We start from the raw sequence: 18,778 nt of genomic DNA, 5'->3' as shown, positions 1-18,778 counted from the left end.
CAATTTGGGCTCCAGAGGGTCAATCTTATTCTTTGTTAAGGCGGGCGGGGATAAGCAAACTCCCCCACGGCCGAGCCCAGCGGATTGCTGCCAGGTGACGGGGCCGGCAGCCATCCCGTCCGGGATCCAAATTGGCCGCACGACCTAGCCAGCCCCAGGGGCATGTAAACTGCTCAATCTCGAGGTCAGAGAGGCGGGGTGGGCTCCCGACCTCTCCGTACTGCTCCGGCAATGCGGAGGTGTCCGTTAGCTGGCCACGTGGCCAGGGGGTGCCTGTGCCCGCTTCGTGCGGGCTCCCCACGGCCATGATATCATTCACGCCCCTCCAAGCACCGTGCGCAGGGCGAGTGTCTTTCCCCTCCACCGTCTCGTGTGTGACTTTGGCCTGAAATAAGCTCCTAGATATTTTACTGTAGAAATCCAGCGCTGCGTCCGTGCGGGAGAGAACGGGATTCTGAGACTTCCTTAATACACGTGTTCGCAGCTGGGAATGGGGGTTCAACTTGTGTCAGGGGCCCCGTGGGACAGCCGCGGGAAGCAGCGGTCTCTTCCCACTCATTTGTAAATAAAGGACGCCCCTAAACCCGCAGCACCTTAACAACTGCATCTTGATCACCCGGAAAAGCGCTGCAGGTCTCAGTGTGTGTTCCACTTTGTGTGTTTGCCCCCCCCCCCCCCCCACCCCCCACCGGCAAGGGCAGTGGCAAGCCGGGGGCGTCCCAGCCGAGTCACTGGGTCCCTTGAGTTGTCTGATGCCAAATGTTTGAAGGGGAGGGGGGAGAGCACGGGGATGGGACTGGTTCCCTTGTCCGCGATCCCGGTGCCCGGAACATCTGCCTCGGGCGGTTTGTCCCTCCGGGTGTCTGCTGGCTTGCCCGGCACCTTTTACCCTCACAACTGACACTGATTGCCACCTCCCCGTGGCCCGTTGTGGTGTCTTGGATTGCTGAAAGCAATAAATTCAGGCAGCGCCGACCCCCTCTCAGTAGTATGCTTGTTAGAATAATAGATTAGTTGTAGCAGTGCGGGCTGGCGGTTGCAGCACCGCAGCTCCAGGTCTTCGCCGATGAGGCAGTTATGTGATGACACAGTTAAACTGCACTAGGAATGAAGGGCTGAGGTGGTTTGGATGGCCAGACACTGCTTTCATGTGGTGGTCCCTGAATGCAGCCCCAGTATATCACTAATTAGGTTCTGTGCAGCTCGTTGCATATGTCTCAGGCGCAACGGTTAGTATAAGCTGGCAGCGGGGTAGACTGTTCGTGCCACAATACAAGTTTATCTTGGCACCTGCTCGTGTATTCGGGTGAACTGGTGATCGGGGAAAACTGCCTCGGGCGTGGGCAGCCATGCACAGAAGCCCGCCGCATGAGGGCAATGGCGCGGGTGCGGACATCTGGCCCCCCTTTTTTCACTTTCACTTCCGGCTGGGGGACATGCACTGGGTCACCCCGGAAAGGTAGAAGGTGGGTCTGGTAATGTCGTGACCTCTGCATCAGTTGGAAGTTAGACCCGAGTACATATATATATATATATGCCACTTAGCGAAACAGGTCTCTAAGAACTAGCAGCTGTTCTCCCACACGTCTCTTACAAGGTATTTTATTATCATGGTTCAGTTTTGCAAGTTAACACATCTTTGCTAACTCCTCAAAGAACTTGTGCAATAATTGAATAACAGACTGACAACTATTGGAACATATATTCAATGAGCCAGTTAATGCTTTTGAAGAGATTTATCGCGCTGTGTATATTTAACACCTTGTTTTCTGATCCTGCTAGTGAACAATGACCATTATTCTAGGGCACATTTAACGTCATTGTCTACTGGGAAGGTTTCCAAAGTTTGGCCTTGCACCATTCAAACAGTTTCGTGGAGATGTTTATTAGCATTGCAAATACCCTGCGGCCCTAGTTTTGGGGAAAAGTAGTTAGCCCCGTCTACATCAAAGCCAGTGAAACTGGGTTCATACCGGGCAACAATGCGATAAAACAACGCCCCATCGATGGAGTTTGCACCATCTCTTGTTTTATTTATTTATTTACGCTTGTTATATAGCGCAGACTTTACCCCTAGGGGTCAGAGCGCTTCACAATAGGAACAGGAATGGTCATGAGGAGAAGATCACAAATGAGCATGTTACTAAAGCAAATGGTACATTACATGAAGCAATAGTGAAGACTGTCCATGTATCGAGAGCAACCAAATGTCAAGAGGTAGCAGTCGATACGGTGCAGGAGGAAGAAAGTGACGTGCGCAGGTTACACGAGCGTACAAAGTACAATTAGAGGTATAACACTGCATTTCATGGCAGTTACTCTAGCACAAGAACGTTTCGTTACACGACACAACGGTGGCACGTGTGCATGTACCAGAGCAGACTAGGACAATCATTCAAGGCTTTGAGGCTCGTGGGAGGAAAGGCCCGGGAAATAATAGCTGTAAAAACTGCTTAGACGACGTGCCCCAGTGCTGTCTCGGTGAATTGCAGAGCAATTAATGTGCACTCCGAATACACAGCTGGATTTGCGTTAGTATGCAGATCCCGGGACCTGCTGTTACTGGCCCCATCTGAATTAAGCGAGCACTCGTAACGGGGGCATGCGTCACAATATTGAGACTGATTTTTTTTTTTATGACTTGGCTGAAAAGAACACGTGGAATGCACGCAGCGTCTCCCATGCGTAGGGCCGTGGGGAGTGGGCAGTGGGCCATGGGGAGTGCTGGGTGCAGCGTTCACTCAGAGGGTTTGTGGTGTCCTCCAGTGCTTGGACCGCTCTGCTCGGGTTGCTGTTTGTGTTAGATTTAGAAATGGCACCAGTGCTGATCAGGGGGAGAGCTTGCCTTTCTTTTCTCTGGAAGCTGGGGCAGAGTCTCGCACTTCTGCTCCCAGAGCTACAGGAGAAACAAAGCGCCGTACACAGGAGCCAGACCGACAAGAGCGGGAGGGGGGTCTTCCAGGCATCCCTGGGCTCCGGGCTTCCTTCGGGTCAGACCAGGCTAGAAGAGCTGGGGCAGAGTCTCACACGTGTCCTCCCAGACCTACAGGAGAAGCAAAGCGCCTTACACAGGAGCCAGACCGACGGGGGGTAATCAAAGAATTACAACTCGAGTGTTCAACCCCTTGACGTCCTAGAGGCCCTCAGCTGGGCTTCTCTGAACAGCTGGACATAAGGACACACAGAGTGGGGGCGAGCCAAACACGAACAATCCGTGGGTGGAGTGGGAGGAACAAGGGGGCGAGAGAGCGAGTGAAGGAGATTCAGCTTAGTAGACCGAGGAGAGCGCATGAGTCAGTGCTTAATTTGAGCCAGGGATGCACGTGGGCCCAGCACTTCTAGAACGACCCGTGCTGTGTCTATGAAAGTAAAGTTAGTAACAGTTGGAAATCTCAAAGTATTTTGCGTGTTCCTGGAAGTAGAACGCAGTCTACTGACAATGATTTTGTACAAATCGTAGTGATAATGTTACAGTTCATAATAGTAAGGTAACACCTGATTCTGGATTAAATTCTGCATCACGTGTCAAACACAGTGGAAAGGCTCGAATGCATTCAATTGGATTGAAAGCTTTTGTAAGTTGCTCAAGTTTGGGTTCTTTCCAGGTCGGTTTAGTAAATGTAGGCTATGATTCTAAATGGAATTTTCTGTTATTATTCTCGCCCCCTTTACCATAGAATTTTCCTATTGATACCAAAGAAGCGCAGGGTCACGGGGTGACGTGCAGGCTCACGGGGTGGAGCGCAGTGTCAGGGGGTAAAGATGTCCGTCTCTTGAGTCGAAGTTGGAGTCCCGAGGACGAATTGTGACGGGCGTTAAAGATGGGCCGGTTCTGGGGGTGATGGGCGGGCTGGGCACGGACCGGGTAGAGTGGCCGCAGTGGGCCAAGATAACGTGTCTGCACGGGGTGAGTGGGGTGGTGGTCCCAGTGCAGACACAATTGTGAATCAGGTGTGAGCCGTCTCAGCATTTCATCCTTACTTGGTTGCTTTTCTGACCGAATACTTTGCCCGGCAATCAGAATGATGCTACATAGTCAGAGCCTGTGTTAACTACTCCGTCCGTATGCTGGTGAGACACACGTCAGTCTTGACCTAACCTCTCCTGAGAAGTTATGAAGAACTTCTTCATAAACCTGCAGCAATTTCAAGACTGTCCGACCTGCCACCCCTTGAAACACAATCCTTCAAAATGAGTATCTCCTCATCGAGCCCTCTCGCCTCGTCCTCACCTGTACAATATTGGCCTGAATCCAATGGCGAACTGGATTGCTAACAGGCAGTCATTGGCAGGGTTTCATCCCGGACAAAAGACCTCATGTGCAGTTTCTACTGAATGATTTCTAAAAAATCTGCACTTTTAGGTAAGATTTCTTTGGAGGCTTCGTTGATATATTCCCTTACAGGCCCTCCAAATCCTTGTCCAATCTCTTGCTTTCAAGATGATTACAATGTGAATTATCCGCTGACTGCTCTTCCCAAAAAATATCTAGCCCCCATAAGGCATTTTTAACTTGTAGTGGTTTTCATCCGCAAACGGACCAAACCAATGTGCATTAATTGCAAGTCCGAAATTACCCCCACAACTCCCCCTCCATTTCCTTTCCCCAAACAATGTCCATACTCTTAACTAAATGTAGCTTATGAGCTCAGTCGGTTCGCAGCACGGGGACTGTGGCACAGTCCTTTTCTGGAGTGGAGACAGAATTTTGAAATGGATAAAAGGACACATTCAGCGTGGAGGGGCCACCGCCCCCCCCCCCCCGAAAATTACTTCACTGAATGGGAAACGTTATTTTAAGCAGAATAGGGAATAATTTTACCCGGGGCGTGGTAGTCGCGCTAGAAATGCAGCTTTTTTGGCAGGCACACAGATAAAAATAAACAAATCCGGCTTAAACAGTAATGTTGTTGTTGGCAGCTTTTTATTAAAGTGCGTTTTGCTTTGTGTCCTCGGCGAAGTGGTGTTCTTATCTCTGTTGGTGGCGTGGTATCTCCTGTTCACATCCTGGAGGACGTCCCAATCTGTGACAGTCTTCCTGTGGTTTGCAGTCCAGTTTTGCCCACTGTGTATTGTTGTGCATTCACCTACTACGACAGTTTACTTTGTATGTTCAGTGCTTCAATTCTTTAGCTTCTATTGCTGGGTTTAAAAAAAATATATTTTCATATTCTCGGTTATTGTACTTGTGTTTACCGCGGATATATCAGTGTGCCTCACTTAAGTGCCATTTCTTAGCTAAACTGCTCTTTAAAATTGGAGGCTAGCGCAGCGTACGAAGGGGGTGTTGAACGGCTCCTGTCAGGATTGGGAGGTGGGGGCTGCGTCATGCGCGCGCACTTTATTTTTCCGGGTATCTCGCGCTCTCCAGTGACGCCGAGATTGATGGATCGAATACAGACTGCGCAGAATGATAACTAATGCACACCAGAAGGGTCTGGTATCCTCTGTGGATGACATCTAAAGCCCTGTGACTCGCATTAAATGTAGCATACTTCTGCTCTGTGTGGGGGGGGCTCTGTGTGGGTGTATGTGTGGAGGGCGCTGTGTGGTTGTGTGGGGGGGCGCTGTGTGTGTGTGTGGGGGGGCTCTCTGTGGGTGTTTGTGTGTGGCATTTGCGAGAGATTAAGCTATTGGCATTGTAAATGACAATGCCATTTATTTATGTTAAAAAAAACATAAATAAAAATAATGTCAAGAGCAATGCCAATAGCTCTAACTTTAACAAAGGCAAAACCATTGCATTGTAAATGCTTGTTCTTTATTTTGGGTCGACAATCAACAGGAAGACTGAATCTTGCCAGGAACATGACCAGGAAGAAGCAACACCTGAACTTCCCAGGCCATAATATCCAGTGCCTTCCTCTGTGCACCAAGAAAGAAAAGGGAGGAATCGCTGCACTGTGATGCCTGGCAGCAGATCATTCTGCACAATGATCTCATTTTAATTAATTCACAATGTGTGATTTGCCCCCAGGGTGCCAGAGAAGCCCAGGGTGCCGGAGAAGGAAAGACATTGCATGGCATAATACAACCCATAAAACATAATTCATTTTAAATTAATGGAACGTTTGAGTCGGCTCTCTCATAAAATAAAAACAAGCAATTAGTAAATACTAGCCTTTAATTAAAAAGAATCAAAACAAATTTCAACACTCTGCTGGATGGAAAAAACAATCAAGTTGGACTGGGACCTGTTCATAGGACCAGAAGTTATAACCAAAAATAAGGCTGAGAAAAATGAATGAAAACGTGAATCATGTGTGTGTCTAAGCAGGTGCTTTACTATTCAGGAATAAGAGCTGCTTCAACGACAGTGGCTTTCTAAGGGTCGTTTCTCGAGATCTGGGCGCCGAGTCAGAGAATGTTTGAGATAAATCTACTTAGGGCCATATGTATCAAGCCTTTTGCGATTCGTTCCTTAGCGAATCGCAAACGGCCTTTTTACCGATTTTCTAATGTATGAAAAAATAGCAAAATAAGGAATCGCAAACAATTGCGATTCCTTTTTTTGCTTAAGCATTTAAGGAATCGCAAATTTGCGATTCCTTAAATGCTATGTATGAAGCTTTTCCAAATTGCGATTTCAGGTTCAGAAATCGCAAATTACCACCAACTTGTAGTTGGTGGTAATTGCGATTTGTTGTAAATATGCACAATTGTGCATTTGTGAGAGTGGCATATGACGCACATACATGCCCATTGGGCTTGTATGTGCGCCATATGCACACACATGTAATTTACAGGGGTGCAGCAGGGTGTCCTTGAGACACCCCTGCACCCTTGAAATAATTCTCAAATTGCGATTAGCAAATTGCGAATTCGCAATTTGAGAATTATTTTGCAATCATTCCTATGGGCCTTCTGGCCCATAGGAATGCATTGGAAATTTTTCCTTAATTGCGAATTCGCAAAATGTGAATTCGCAAATAAGGAAGATTAAGGAATCGCTAAAAAAAGCGACTTTCTTCATACATACCATTTTGCGATTCCTAAATAGCGATTCCTTAAAAATCGCTATTTAGGAATCGCAAAAGGGTTTGTTGATACATATGGCCCTTAGTCTTTAAAACACAATGCAGCAGCTAGAAATGGATAGAGTTTGTCGTGCAGAGATTACACTACCTATGTAATAGACCTAGAATTGGCAGGAATACGGAAAACACCAGTATTTAGTGGATGTGTGGAGGAATAATTCGATTTTTTTTTTATTAAAAATATTACAGAGACTTTTCATTTGCTTGATCTGTATTTTCTTCTTGTGACGCAGTTTGGTTTTTGTAATACTTTGCATCACCTTTGCAGGGAATGTTGTGGCTGATGGGGATTCTGTCTTATTAACTCCTTGGGTGCGGCCGCGATTCTGCGCCTGTGCGGCAGAATCGCAAGTGGGCGGGTTTATGACGGCCCCCAGCCGTCATCAGCACACGCCCACCGTAGTGCATGTCGGCTGGGGGCTGTCATCAGCATCGAAGGGGTTAAATGTCAGTCAACAAGTTTTGTAATTGTGCATTTGATGGCCTCATTAGAATTCACAAGACTGGTATCACACTGGTCCTGTCAGTTGTTTGGCAGCCTGTGATGTGGCCGCTCATTCACCTGGATGTGTAAAGTAAGATGTTAAAGGACAGACTTCCAGTAGCATGCCTAGAGAACCTATGGTGTACATGTTATAGGCATTTAGATAGGGTACAACCATCAGCACATCAGAAGATAAACATTTGTCAGTAAGTTGAAAATGAAGCATGAAACTCATATTTTGCATTTATTTTGGCATGACAATGGGTACATGATTTATGTATGTGAAGGCCTCTTACCTGAAACTACGACAGACTAAGCTAACTCGGGGAGCTCCAATGGGCACTGGAGACTGGGTTTTAACCTTCTGCATTAGTGACTTTGTATTAAGTCTTGTGCAATGTCAGGGCAGCGGTATTTTGGTGGGTGAAAATGGAGTACTGAAGTGCGTTTACCCCGCCCACTGCCCATTATTGTGGTATAGCCACTCGCACCCCTTCACTTGTACCTTATAACCTGGGGAGCTGATGCTGGAGGATTGTTTGAACGTGACTGCCCCAAAGACAGCAGAACACTTTGTGTTAACCATCTGCACAACTTACTTTTAATTGTGTTGGGTGCCAGTTGACAGTGGAATAACACATTTCTCCGGTATTAACCACCATTGAGTGATCGCTACCTGAACCCAGCTTACCTGTACCTTATAACCTGATGAGCAGATGCTGCGAGTAAACAATGTTTCAGTGTGCCAAGTGTGTCACCAAATGGCAGTAGAACAGGCATGCTGCCAATTTTGAGACTTACAGAATTAGATTGGCAGAAACAGCATTGTAAATGATTGCATAGAAAGTATGTCCAGTCCTGTTCGATCACTGCTCCGTCACCTATGTAAAGGTAGGAATGTGAGAGGTTAAGCCCAATATAGTCACAAATAATCATTGTGTGATGTAGGAGGAAAACGCCCCTAACTTGCTCCCTCAACGTGGTGGTTTGTTGAAAAACATTTTAAGATCGAGATAATGTAGCAGGGGTATCAAAAATGTGAACTGACCGGATATCTTGTTAAGGGAATTTACATACACAGAATATGGGTTTTTGCTTAGATTAAGCCGCACATCCCAGTGTCATGCCAGTTATGATGAAAAAATCTGTTAATCAAAGGCGACTATGGCCGGGGTGCTCTGAAGGTGTATGACACCTACCCACCAAAGTGTCAATCAGTCCTAGGAATCAGCCGAACCTAGGTCATACATGCAAAGACAGAACACCCGAGCACACCAATATCACTATTTTCAAAAAGGAGGACATATAAATATTTCTCCAAATAATTCAGCAGTGTCTCAACACACTATATATTATAGATCCACAATATCACAGAAAATAAAGGAGAACATTTGCAGTACCACGGAATGGCGGAACACAGTGATTCCACTATGGGAATAATAACATTTAGGAAGTTGAAAGCAGCCTGCCCTACTACAGGTTTTAATCGGCAGAAACCACAGCTACCAGAGTGCATTGCCTGCACACGCCCACTGGGCGGGACTATTGATTGCCGCATGAATGAAAACACCCGTGAGCTGCTCTTCCTCACAAGCCATCCCCCAGATGAAAGGCGGAAGGAGCCTGAAACGCGTCGGGATCATTGGCAGAATTAATCGCTGTACCCACCGTCCTGTGGTGAAACGCTGCCTTGCGGTAATAAAGAATTGTGATGAGAGTGGGTCTCCAAGCGTCTGGCATCTCTTTGTTAGAATATTGTGCGGCCCGCCACGGTCGCGGAGAACCCCTCCCTGCGGACGAGCAGGTCAAGCGCCGATACTGACACGGAGCTAAAAGAGCATCGCAATCCCAGCAAGGTGAACATTTGCAGTACCACGGAATGGCGGAACACAGTGATTCCACTATGGGAATAATAACATTTAGTAAGTTGAAAGCAGCCTGCCCTACTACAGGTTTTAATCGGCAGAAACCACAGCTACCAGAGTGCATTGCCTGCACACGCCTACTGGGCGGGACTATTGATTGCCGCATGAATGAAAACACCCGTGAGCTGCTCTTCCTCACAAGCCATCCCCCAGATGAAAGGCGGAAGGAGCCTGAAACGCGTCGGGATCATTGGCAGAATTAATCGCTGTACCCACCGTCCTGTGGTGAAACGCTGCCTTGCGGTAATAAAGAATTGTGATGAGAGTGGGTCTCCAAGCGTCTGGCATCTCTTTGTTAGAATATTGTGCGGCCCGCCACGGTCGCGGAGAACCCCTCCCTGCGGACGAGCAGGTCAAGCGCCGATACTGACACGGAGCTAAAAGAGCATCGCAATCCCAGCAAGGTGAACATTTGCAGTACCACGGAATGGCGGAACACAGTGATTCCACTATGGGAATAATAACATTTAGGAAGTTGAAAGCAGCCTGCCCTACTACAGGTTTTAATCGGCAGAAACCACAGCTACCAGAGTGCATTGCCTGCACACGCCCACTGGGCGGGACTATTGATTGCCGCATGAATGAAAACACCCGTGAGCTGCTCTTCCTCACAAGCCATCCCCCAGATGAAAGGCGGAAGGAGCCTGAAACGCGTCGGGATCATTGGCAGAATTAATCGCTGTACCCACCGTCCTGTGGTGAAACGCTGCCTTGCGGTAATAAAGAATTGTGATGAGAGTGGGTCTCCAAGCGTCTGGCATCTCTTTGTTAGAATATATATATATATATATATATATATATATATATATATATATATATATGTAATATATATATATATATATATATATATATATATATATTTATTTATTTATAGATTTTGGTAACCTGTTGTCCTCAGGCAGGGTTGATTGTTGGGGATTATTTTAATTAAAAAATTGATTCTGGAGATGCCCTTTTAGTGGATATATTACAAAATTGTAGAACTCCTTATATTAGCAAATCTTTTTGTTTTAATATTCAACCTCGTGCCAAGTATCTGATGTTTCAAAATCTATTTCCGATCCGCGAAATTCTTTGCAGTAATGTCATACTTCTGCCCAAAAATGGGTTTGCAGCAAATAACTATTTTGTTGTATAATTACAATCTCCTATTGCTAGAACTTTGCCAAGTAGGTCGTCAGCAAAAGAGCCATCAATTTTTATTTTTATTGAGCATATTACAAGTAAATGTACATAAACGCAATATTATGTTTTTTTTTTTACAAAGAGCTGCAACATAGTAAAGAAATAGATGGGTATTGGATAAACAATAGTTACCTAAGTACCAGAAGCTGATCTTTTCAGTGAATCACCCATGTAGTACAGAGCACCATTTCAGTAATGCCTACTAGCAATGGCTTGCTGTCTCTGTGGGGAAGTGTAAGTTGAGCCTCCTAAGGCTATCTGAGTTAATTCTTACTTCTTTGTTATTCAGTCTGGAATGTTACTCTCAAAGGAAAGTAGTTTTTATATTGAACTAGTAGCGGGTAGGATATGAAAAGCATTCCGGACGGTCAGAAGGCGATTGTCTGTCAAGAGCATTTGTGTTCAGAATCTTTCATGACTAGCGTTGTTAATAATGGTTTTGGACAAATATTGAATACTTCCTGCACTATCTGATCATATCAACTCTTCATCTTGCTATACCAAACGAATTCCATAAAGATGCAAGGTAGAGTTTGAGTTCCCCTTTTTTTTTTTTACACGGCATGGAGCAAACCTAATTTGACTGGTGGGATGACATTGCTGCATATTCTACCTTAGCTTAGTTTAAAAGGCGTTCAAAAAATAAATATGTGAGCAAAGTTTGTATTCTGATATTGTGCATTGCTATGATGTAAAGGGGTTGTTCCCTATCTATTGGAATACCCTTATGAAAGAATCCCAGTGGCTTCATTTGAAGTTTCTTTAACCCCTTGCATGCTGATGACGGCCCCCATCCGTCATGCACTACGGTGCTCGTGTGCTGATGACTGCTGGGGGCCGTCATAAACCCGCCCACTAGCGATTTTGCCGCACAGGCGCAGAATCGCGGCAGCATGCAAGGGGTTAAAGGGAGGACTCCTTTAAAGGAGGGGCTGCAGCAACTATGTCTCGATATTAATGTCGGGGGTCGACCTTGGCAAATGATAGAGGAGCTTCAAAAGGCGATGATGAATCCAACCTTCTGTTCATTATGTTTTAGAGAGTTTAAAATGTTACGCAAATTGTCTATGCAAATGTAATGGACCTACAATGAAGATGAATAAAAACCTAATTTGTTAAAGCAGTACTATTGCGAGCAGTATTAGAAACATTGTTTTTCTTACTTAATTATAAACAAAATAATTGTGTTTTTCGTACTTAATATAAAAGCAGTTATTGTGTGTTAAGGCTTTTTTACGGAGTTGGCTCATTCGAAAATTAAATTGTTCTTAGGCAATAAACACCTTCAGTGTGATCAATCGGCCTCTATGCCACCCTTCTGCCCCGCAATCCAAATCTTTGCCTCATGCATGGGCAGAGGCAAAGTCGCTTTCTAGTATTCGATAATGCCTCATAGTATCATCAAAACGTCCCATCATTCCCTCAACACAGTGTAGTACCAGGAATTAAGGGTCCTCCAGAAGCGTAGGGGGTCTCGATGTTCTAAGGCATGCTAGTGACGATGTTTGAACTTCAAGATAATCTATTAGCAGTTTTCATATAAGCTCCTATGTGTTCCTTTCATCTAGCAGATCATATGAGAGCATCTCCATAGCAATCAGCGACCACAGTTGCCTCAACCAGTCCGTCAAAGCAGAGGAGGCTGTCTGGCTTTTAACCTTTTGCGTGCGGGCGCTATTCTGCGCCTGAGCGGCACTTCTAAAGAGTGGGCGGGTTCATGACGGCCCCCAGCCGTCATCAGCACACGCCCACCGTGCTGCATGACGGACGGGGGCCGTCATCAGCATGCAAGGGGTTAAAATGTTTAAAACATGTCTATCTATATGAATTGTATAATAGTAGTGTAAGATGTATTAGTAAATATCGCCATTACCTCAGAGGGGAACTCAGTGTCACCGTGACCGTGTGTCGCCATGCACTCATTATAAGCTGAGGTATTATCTCAGTGTGCATACATTGAGAGATGTGCAACACGTCAGGTCAGTTAGTGTCATCATGCCCCAAGTGAGAGATCGGTTATAAAGGGCCACTATGCATTTGGCATAATTTGATACAGATGCCTAATTTAGCAGTTAGGACAAACATAACCACAAAATCTCACTATCAATCAAAGATAGACGTGCAGAGACAAGAGAAATCACTAATGAATATATAAAGAGCTCATTATTCGCGTGTAGCTAAGATCCCAGAAAGTAGTATGTTGGGTTCGCAGGTTGGGTGGATGCATCAGGTAGTTCCCTGAAAGGAACAGACACTGGGACACAGTAGTCAGCATGAGAACATCACCCCAGTCTGGCAGGAGAAGGAGGCAGGGCGTGTCAGTGATGCTCTGTTTTCTGAAACAGCCAAACAGGAAGCGGTGGGGTAAGTGAGTCGCCCATAGGAGGAGGGAAGACCCAGTCGCTGGGATGGAGGCAAGGTTTTAGGAGGAGCCATATCCAGGCAATCCCTTAAAAGGCTGCAAAGAAAATACGAACGCGCAGAACATTCCTAGACACAGCCAGGGGTTGACGGGTGGCTTTTTGCCTCTCTCCCAGGAACAGGGACCCATTCCTTTAAAGAATAGGCAGGAAGGAGAGCCTCTTAAAAGTATTTTCCTAGAAGGAGGTTGTATCAATCCTGTAAAAATTACTTGAAAGGTGGACTAGAAGGTAATATCCTACAGTGGGAAGAAAACCCACCTATGTCCATAGAAGTTTGGAAAGACTGTGACACTTAGTATTAAGTGACTGATATTTAAAGTATGTTTACAAATTACATTTTCATAGTTTGTTCTTAAGTAAACAACTTCAGTTCACCAAGAGTCGCTCTCACTCTGGTCGTACACCAGCACATACTCTTTGTGTAAAGTAGATTGTGATGTGCCACTGAGTCGGAGCTAGGACAGTACCGAACAGTGTCCAGTTAGTGTCACTTTGTTCTGAGTATGAGATGGGTAAGAAAGTCTTAGCAAGCGTCATCGTGCCTTGGGTGACAATACATGTGTGCAGCCTTAATTGGAAGGTAAGAATAGAGAGACAGTGGAAGTGATGGGGCCTCTAGAGTTAATCTTTGGAAGGCTATGGTTAGTAAATCGTGGTAGTAAAAGATGGTCTCAAACCTCATACCAGAAGAGGTTGGAAATGAACAGTGGGTGATGGGTATGTATTACCTTCTTGGATATAAAGAGGGCGGAGTGAGTCTTCTGTCGTCCCCGAAACTTCAGGTTACTTTGAACCGGAGATGTGTTAGTAGGCCGATAACTCAGTTTATTTATTTATTCATTTGGGCTTTTTGCTATAAGTAAGTAACCAACTGTGGCCTCAGAGAGCTAATATATCCACTGTTAGTGCCTTTTGCTCAGCATACTTATCTGCATTTGTCTGTTGTAAACCCAGGAACTGTGTTCTATTTGGAACCTGTCAACAAAACATCAAAGCCAAATAAATTTGCTGCTTGAGTGTTGAGCGGGTTATACCTTGTGTAATAATTTGTCTAATTGATTCATTTTTATGCTCATTCCAAACCTCTAGTGTTTAGGTTCTCATGCAGAATGTGTATTTCTCTCCTCCTCTAGGGCATCATTCAGAAGATTGTAGATAGCCACAAGGTGAAGAACGTGTCGTGTTACGGGCTGCGGCTCAGCCACCTGCTGTCGGAGGAGGTCCACTGGTTGCACCCCGACATGGGCGTGTCCCATGTGCGGGAGAAGTACGAGTGTGCACATCCGCCCGAGGAATGGAAGTAAGACGAAACACATTCTGTGCTTTTGCTTCATCTCTTTAGCAACCCACTGTTTTAAGCAGCAAGCGGAAAACGTGTGCCATTTTATTTTATTTAACAAAACTGTTTTCCAAAGGAAGTGATTCAGTGCTTGGCTTTCCAGCCTGTGTCACTTTGTTTCCTCCTCTCGTCAACTTTCTCTCTGATGATGACCACCACCATAGATCACTCGTACATTGGAGAAGGGCAGAGAATTTAGAGCAGGGTTCTCCAAAGTCGGCCCTGGAGGGCTAGATCCGTGCCAGATTTTTAGCATATCCCCATTTAGATAAATGTAGTTATCTTAAAAATCTGGCATGGATCCATCCCTCCAGGACTGACTTTAAAGAACCCTGTTTTAGAGGATTCATAGCAAGGCAGTTAAGATCTGGTCATACAGGCTATAAACAGGGCTGGCATAGGTATTTCGTTTGCGGGACTAAAGTAGCTGTGCATTGCTGGCTTGGGGTGCATTGTTCAGACTTCTTAATAATGTGCTAAATCTCCACCATTAGAGCTTTGGTAGATAGCAGTTCCTTTGAATTATCCTAAGGTGCCCAATAATGTTCCTGGTGATCCTCGTTCAGGGTAACTCTGTTCTCGAGCCTCTGTGCAGCATTGGCCTCCAAAAGCTGGACTGGCTCCATGATGTCAGTAACAGGAAAAACAGAAAAGCTGTAACGCCATTTTCAGAGTCACCGTTATCTGCCCTCCACAATCTCTTTACTTTCTTTCTTGGAAACACTGTTGCTTCACAATTCCTGCCAATTTTCAGTTTTCTGTTTTTTAATCCTTGCTTCGGGTAATTTTTAAAATATTTGAAAATAATTGACTGTTTTCTTTTTTATGATTGTCGATCCTTTCGTGTAGAATTTGGGATTTTAGGTTCAGCACACTCTGTTGCAATATTTCTTGTTAGAGTAAATGGTACTTGTTAATCTATTTTTTTATCTTACACTGATACGGCCATAAGTATTTTTTCTCAAGAATGTTCCACAGGTTAGTGCAGTAATACATTTACAAAAGAGCATGGTATATGCACACAGGTCAACACAGATATGTCATTACCAGCTATCACGAGGCTCTAGGTGCTCTCTTCATTAACACAACCTACAGAACATATTCAACAGAACCCTGTGCAAATAGCACAAGAGCAGACTTGTTATACAGTTGGGAGTCACCGCTCCCATACCAGCACTTAAAGCTAAATAACAACACACATGACATTTTAAGAAAACACATAAGAGACAGAACTCCTCACACACATAGTTGGGACGAAATGGATTTGCAAGCTTTTGTGATGCCGTGCCGCCCAGCCATTGTGCATTTTCTTAGAATAAGGAAAGAGAACGCCTGTCTGGTAGCAATTTAAACCTAATTCTAAAGCACAGCTGTCAAGAAAATAAAAAATGCTATGGCACGTAGTGCTATAACTGTTATTCCTGTGAATCGTCTGGGAGAGTTTTCATGTGTTTATTTTATATTTTTTGTGAGGGAAAACATTTTCAAAAATGCACATAGATCTAATAATAAATTAATTTTGTTGTGATGTCACCACCACCATTTGTGATTGTAGGATTCAGCTTTGAAGTGGTGATGAAGAAAAGTTGAACAGTTTTCTCTAAACTTTAGTCCAAATCAAATTTAGCCAAGGACGACGAAATAGATGAGCATATTAAAATGTCCTCATCTGCTTAATGCAATTGTAAGGACTCAGAGAGTTTATACTGGTGCTCACCTATTTTATTTTAGCTGTTTCAATACATTTTATCTTGATTGTTAAAATCAGATTTTAAGAAGTGGTATGTTTCTCGCCATCTTATGGGCATGCCTTTATTGGGCAACTGGAATTAGATGCCGGTCTTGTGTTACTCGCATAGGTATTGGTCTCATCTGGAGTGCCTCGTGCTTTTCTTCGATGGAGTCTTCTCAAAGACCCATGCATCTGACACTTTTGTTGAGGGCCCCAGGTTTGTTCAGTCCTTTTTCTTTTAATTAGTCGTGATGGCGTTATGTCTCTGGGTGATTCCGGACACTCACCCCCCGCCAGGCTACTTGTTAAGTGAGTGTTGGTTTAGTGTCTCGCGTGTGGTGATGGAGTGGTATGTTGCTTTATGAAGGGTGCACAGCTGTTGCAAGCTGGGCTAATTCTAGATATGAAGCCTCTGAGCTATATTTGAGCCAGTCACTCAAGCCCCTATTTTAGAGAAGAGATTGGACAGCTTCTAAACTTGATTGAACCCAGCCCAGAGCGCCGTAGTTGCTCATTGTTAAACTGTTTTTTAATGCCTAGTCCGAGGGAACTGAATAACATTTGAGATTGGTACTCTAGTCCAGAAGATGCACGATCTTTGAGGTTTCTTTGGTGACCATAGTGTTAGTTTACTATTATACTTGCCTCTAAAAAAAAGGTTCTATTTACTTAAATGTTTAACTCAATGTTAACGTTATTAAGTGCTATTTATTTTTAACTGCTAAATAGGAGTACTTTCTCACTTGACTTGCAGTCCACTATTATTCTGGCCATAGGACCTCAATAGTAATCAAATGAAAAACTTGTGATGAGGCCCAGTATTTTCCGACCGCACCAAAGCACGAGAACAGTGCTCACACAAGCACCCAACTCTTAGGTGGAAATTGCATGCAACAGAATTCAATTGAGGGCGGCATGTGGACTCTTACCCTACACCAAGCATGGCTAAAGGCATGTGTGGTGTGGAGTTTGCTGCTGGTGGGGAGGGGGATTGGTGGAGGGAGGGGGTTGGCCAAATGTTAAAGTGACATAATAGGCATAGAAATAACATGTTACTTTATGGTAACAAAAACGTAGAAATTCACCGCACAAAACAAAGTTTAGAGGGACGTTATAGTTTGATTAAGATGTTATGAAGACATACTGTTTCAATCTAACAAAACCACTGAAATTCACCAGTTATAGTTATCTCAAGTACCTTTAAACTTGTACCCTAAACAAACTAAATACTACATCACTCATTACATGCTCTGTGATATCATTGATGCGACATCTGAAATAACATGATGACCTCATTTAAGACAGCATTGTCCGTCGTGTGGGCGCCCAATATGTTCCTTAATTACAGGATATTCTTTCTAGGAAAGCTGTGGGCTCCACACAAAAAGTCTCCCTAGACGTTTGAGATTTTCTATAATGGATTATTGGAACAAGTACATTTTATAGGTATGAGTTATTCTATTCATAGACTTTAATGTAATTTTAAAGTTTTTTCTGTCCCTGATAAAGGAAGTAATGTGTACAAAACACTTGATCTGGTATAAGTCCCTTTAGTAGAAGTTTACCACTCTTTGCAGGATTTAAAGTGTTATTTGCCATGTAATTAGAGCAGTGGCATCCATTTTGTATGGCAGAGTGCAACAAGAGTTCCTGGGATTTTTGGTTAATGCAAGAAATCTAGGAGGTAAAGAGTGCTTGTGGCCACTGGACCTAATTCCTTGCAATTTTCCACCATTTTGCACAGGCCTATTAGTTTCTTACTATGGACATTGTAATGGAAGTACCATTTGACAGGTTGGACTGGGAATGAACAGAAGGAGGCCTGATATACGAGGACTGATGATGCAGGGTGTTGTATCTGATGATTATGTTTTCATTGCTGCATGTGTTTGTCCTATTGTGGACAGTACCAATTCTTAACATGGACTTTGGGTCATGGAGTGTCAAAAGCAAAAAGTAATTCCCTGAATGTGAGCAGTGGAATCAAAAGGATGGTGAAGAAGCTCTGCTCCAAGCGAGGACCAAACTCATAAAGTGGGAGACAGCCATTGAATAAAAAGCAAACAAATGAGACTGACAAGAAAGCCAACCAATGGCAAGGAATGGGCGGCCCCAAACCCCACTTTGGGGCTAGGTTTTGTTATGGGCCACAAGTGGTCTTTCAACCACAGAGAGCTAAAACGTTAGTGAAAGGTAAAAGGCTCAATGAAATTCAGGCAACTATCAACAGTGTCTACACCTTTCCCTAAATACAGATGTAACAAGCCAAAGTCGTGCTGGCAGTATGAAAGTATGACCCTTGAATATACATAAAAATACATTCAAACTGAGGACATTGAGAGATATTTGAAATGAGCATTACTTTCGGACTGTCTCCTAAACTCATTGTTTAAAAGATGCTAGCCAGGCTTGATGAAAGCACAGTGGCCCTATTTTTCACTTTGAGCAACCACTAGTCACTGTTCAAGAAATTCCTTGGCTTCTGTAGCCACTGTCTTTGGTTCTTATTGATGTTGGTAATCATTTTTCCGTAGCAGCCTTGTATCTTTTCCCTCCCTTACTGTAATTAACTAATTCTATAATATTTCATCATCTACATTTCTGTGTCCAGCAGTTAAACCGCAAAGCTTCCTTCTCTGAATACACGATGCCT

General features: G+C 44.4%; 1 protein-coding gene across 7 annotated transcripts in view; it reads left to right on the top strand.

Moving 5' to 3' along the window:
• The window catches only part of PTK2 (protein tyrosine kinase 2), an 878,302-nt gene that overhangs the window by 294,427 nt on the left and 565,097 nt on the right, over window positions 1-18,778 (top strand). For 6 of the 7 annotated variants that reach the window (XM_086966271.1, XM_086966270.1, XM_086966268.1 and 3 more), the window contains one exon: window positions 14,188-14,354. In XM_086966271.1, coding sequence (XP_086822397.1) covers window positions 14,188-14,354 — 167 coding nt within the window. Of the gene's footprint in view, window positions 1-14,187; window positions 14,359-18,778 lie in introns of those variants that run through there. The other variant, XM_086966275.1, reaches the window with a different exon arrangement.

This window comes from Lissotriton vulgaris, chromosome 4_1 (assembly GCF_964263255.1).
Source record: "Lissotriton vulgaris chromosome 4_1, aLisVul1.2, whole genome shotgun sequence".
Taxonomy (NCBI): Eukaryota; Metazoa; Chordata; class Amphibia; order Caudata; family Salamandridae; genus Lissotriton; species Lissotriton vulgaris.
This window is presented reverse-complemented; position numbering and strand designations above follow the sequence as displayed.